This window comes from Squalius cephalus (assembly GCF_949319135.1).
Source record: "Squalius cephalus genome assembly, chromosome: 19".
NCBI lineage: Eukaryota > Metazoa > Chordata > Actinopteri > Cypriniformes > Leuciscidae > Squalius > Squalius cephalus.
In genome coordinates, this window is record NC_137140.1 from 18,719,768 (window position 1) to 18,723,299 (window position 3,532).

Here is a 3,532-nt window from a genome sequence, read left to right on the forward strand (position 1 = left end):
ATGAATTTAGAAGTGACCAAACACATCCACGTTTTCCCTATTTAAAAACAGTTACACGAGTAGTTTATACGACCAAGTATGGTGACACAAAATAAAACGTGGCGCTTTTCTAAGCGGGTGAAAAAGGATAACTATAATGTATGGCGGAATAGCACTTTTGGGAGTACGTTGATGTGTTTGGTCACTTCTAAATTCATTGCTGTTAGATACCACTGAATATACTGGGCTAAGCTAAGTGCTATCAAAGTTTCACCGCGAGCCAGAGCGATTGAGTGCACGCACTGAGATGAGAGAGGTATGTATCAACTCGTCTTAGTTAAGGGAATAACATAGTTTAATATGAAAAAACGGTGAAGTATCCCTTTAAAGACTAAAAAGATTTTTAGGAAATATTAGTTACACTACTATATATAATTTGAATTCAGAATTATTACTTAGCTTAATTTTTATATAAGATCTAATTAAGAAAAGAAGTGTGCATATTGATGTTTAGATTAGAGGATAACTATAACTTTCTTTCTTTGGCAAAGAGAGGCAAATATTTTAATTAGTATAGTATAACAATTATACAGAACTGTGGTGTTAAAAGTACACTCAAAAAGAAAAAGTGAGATTCTCCTCCTTTGCTTCAGTCATGTTGTGTCGTGTGTGATATGCCTTTGGGATCTGAGTATAAAGTGACACTCTCACTCAGTCACTGAGAGCTGTAAGTGATGACTGCGCAAGGCTCATTAGCTCACTTCCTGAATGTGTTAGACAGGAGTCACACTTACCCATTCCCTGTTTACATTCAAAAACTGCTAATTCAACTAAATGCCCATAGGCCTACTCATTCACACTGCTTGCTAAAATGTTAATGCCTGTGCTTCTTACATGTATCGGTTGTGCCAACGAACCATTATCCTTTATCTTTTCATAGTAACAGTTTTAAAAAAGATTTCTTCCCACATGCGAAATTCAGAGATATTGAGCCAAGAATGTTGTTTTACATCAAATGTATTTTTATTTCCTTAAAGTGCAAAAGAGGTTGTAAGCTTGCACACAGTAGGTTTTTACAGAAACAATACAATGCAATGAAACAATATTAATTATAAATAGCTTTTCAAGACATTGAGCGTGCGTTCTTTGCAAGGAGGAGTTCATAAATAAATATAAAAAAGATGATAGGTAAGCAGAGCTCTGGTTCCAAAGACAAGGGTCAATGAATGCTTAGGCCTTTACAAGCAAAGCAAACTCTGTGGAAAGAAAATGATAAAGATAACAATTACAGTCTGAAATTGATCATTTTAACATCTCATTCATATCAGTAAGAACCGCTTAAAGCTTAGAGGTACAACCTTCTAACTTGACCAATATCATCCGAAATGTATATGAGATTATTACAGAACTGAGATTATTTACTGCAGGTCTATTATTGGTTTATCTAGTTGGTTAGCCGCATATACTGTAGCAGGCCTGCTTTAAATATAAAACTAGCAACAAAGTCAAGAGCTAAAAATGTAAGATGGAAAAAGCTTCATTGGAATTCATAGGTTTAATCATGTTGTATAATGCTTTGACACCTCAGTACTGTAAAGTCATAAAAAAAATATGAATATGAGATTAAGTAACCAAGGCTTACCATCAACTCCAATCATGCCATCACCATCAGCATCTCCAGCTTTCAGGAAGGCCTTTGTCTCTGCATCACTGAGCGCTCTGGCGCCAGCGGAGAAGTTCTGCAGGAACAGTCTGAAGGGCACAAACAAACAATCAACCTCAAGCATTGTTCCAGGGTTTGAACCAGTAGACACCAGGTCAGTTTATTATGAAAACGTGATTTAAGATTGGACTTACTTGAGCTCATCCTCCTCAATGAAGCCACTCTTGTCCTGGTCGATGATGTAGAAGGCCTTCTTGATGTCGTCGGGGGTCTTTGCGCTCAGGCCAACCTTGGCGAAGAAGGTCTTGTAGTTGAAGGAGTCAGCAGCTGGGATTACACATGAAAATACATAAAAAATCAGCGAATTTATCAATAGTCTATTGTTTTTCTGTGGAGAGTTATAGCAGATGTGTCTTACCAGCGCAATCCTTAAGGGCTGCAGCCACATCATCGTCCTTGAGAATACCAGCAAATGCCATTTTGATTTTTCTGGAAATAAGACCCACATAAGATGATGATACATTAAGATGCAAGGTTTTTGACACTCAATTTTGTAAAATCTGAAAAACCAATTATGAAAAATGAACATTTAGCCCCTTTATTCCTAAAAAAACCCACAAAGCCACCAAAACACAAATTAACCTTCAATTCTCCCATTACAGTTAAACTTCTTCCTACAGTCAAAATATGATCTCTGTTAGGTCATGCGAGAATGCCAGATAATTGGATAATTGGATAATTGGATAAAAAAAATGGATAATTGCAAGCTCATCCAAAATCTCAGAAAGTATAGCAGGTCCTTGGTTTGGTTAAGTAAAGAGAGTGGTGTATCATCGCGTTTTCAGTCCTGCTGCAAGTCCGTTTACATCCTCATTTTTGTTCCTCCATTTTTCGTTAATCATATTCCATGGTGATTAGAGCAATTCACCGAGCCCTGGTGTATGATCCTCATGGCCTATCATCCAGTAAACTCACCTTTGCGCTGAGCTGACAACTGTTCCACAGATGTTCGACGACTACCCACGGCACCCATGGGCCCGGCTTTTATACGTTTGTCACTGGGGTTGTAACAGACACCATTTGCTTCTGTTGGGTAAGGTTTCGAAAAAAATGTGTCCACTAGTCATTATAGATCTATTTTTATCCTTTCGAACGGCGATGCTCTGATTCCTTATGGGAAGCATAGAAGGGACCCTCCTAGCGCACATCAGTGTTTGCATTTGGGCAATGCCATTTAGTGCTGTAATTCTCATATTAAAAAAATTCTCATATTCTCATGTTATTTTCCAACCACTTTAATTTGGAACCACTTGTTTTGGTCGGTCAAATAGAAAATTCCTTTAGAAAGAGGCACATAAGTTCCTGCTGGATAAAATTAAATTACAATTTTGCTATCTATCTATTTATTTGTTTATAAAGTTCAGTAGCCTACATTAGGATTGAATTATTTATTCTTTTATATGTATTGGTCTCATTTTGTGTTTTTATTCGTTGCATTTTTTATTTAATTCCATTATTATTCCTTCCAGATATGTTTCACCCTGCAAGGGAAATGTGTAAGAATAATTTTTAATGTTGTTTTTTTTTTTTCCTTGGGAAGGGTGGGTGGGGGGGTGACCCATTTACAGTCTCTTTACTATATATATATTCTACATGCAAGATGATGCTTTGCAGATTCTGGGACAGCTGGGGGATTGGACAGAAGCAAACGTTTCAGAGTGTCCGATTACTTTCAAATATGATAAAACACTTAAGATTTGATGTGTATTCAACACTGATAACCAATGCACAAAATGATGCAAAACAAGACAAACTTGCTACTCTAGTGATTACAAATATTGTACTTTACATGTCATTGTGATTTTTTATTGTGTTCGCTTGTTTACTCAA

The 3,532-nt window shown here is 36.6% G+C and overlaps 1 protein-coding gene across 1 annotated transcript; it reads right to left on the reverse strand.

The window, feature by feature from the left end:
* Window positions 1-978: 978 nt before the first annotated feature.
* LOC307146515 (parvalbumin-2) lies at window positions 979-2,733 on the reverse strand. Its single transcript, XM_079850633.1, has 5 exons — window positions 2,618-2,733; window positions 2,061-2,131; window positions 1,837-1,969; window positions 1,622-1,731; window positions 979-1,235 (listed from the first exon to the last, which is right to left on the reverse strand). The coding sequence occupies exons 2-5, from the start codon at window positions 2,119-2,121 to the stop codon at window positions 1,210-1,212; spliced, it is 330 nt and encodes a 109-aa protein (XP_079706759.1). The 5' UTR covers window positions 2,122-2,131; window positions 2,618-2,733; the 3' UTR covers window positions 979-1,209.
* Window positions 2,734-3,532: the final 799 nt, after the last annotated feature.

Excerpts from the sequence above, each read along its gene's own strand:
- LOC307146515 (XM_079850633.1), bottom strand. The coding sequence starts at position 2,121 with ATGGCATTTGCTGGTATTCTCAAGGACGATGATGTGGCTGCAGCCCTT. Across the intron at positions 1,732-1,836 it reads ATTGAGGAGGATGAGCTCAA|ACTGTTCCTGCAGAACTTCT; the intron begins GTAAGTCCAATC and ends TGTGCCCTTCAG. Across the intron at positions 1,236-1,621 it reads TGGCATGATTGGAGTTGATG|AGTTTGCTTTGCTTGTAAAG; the intron begins GTAAGCCTTGGT and ends TTCTTTCCACAG.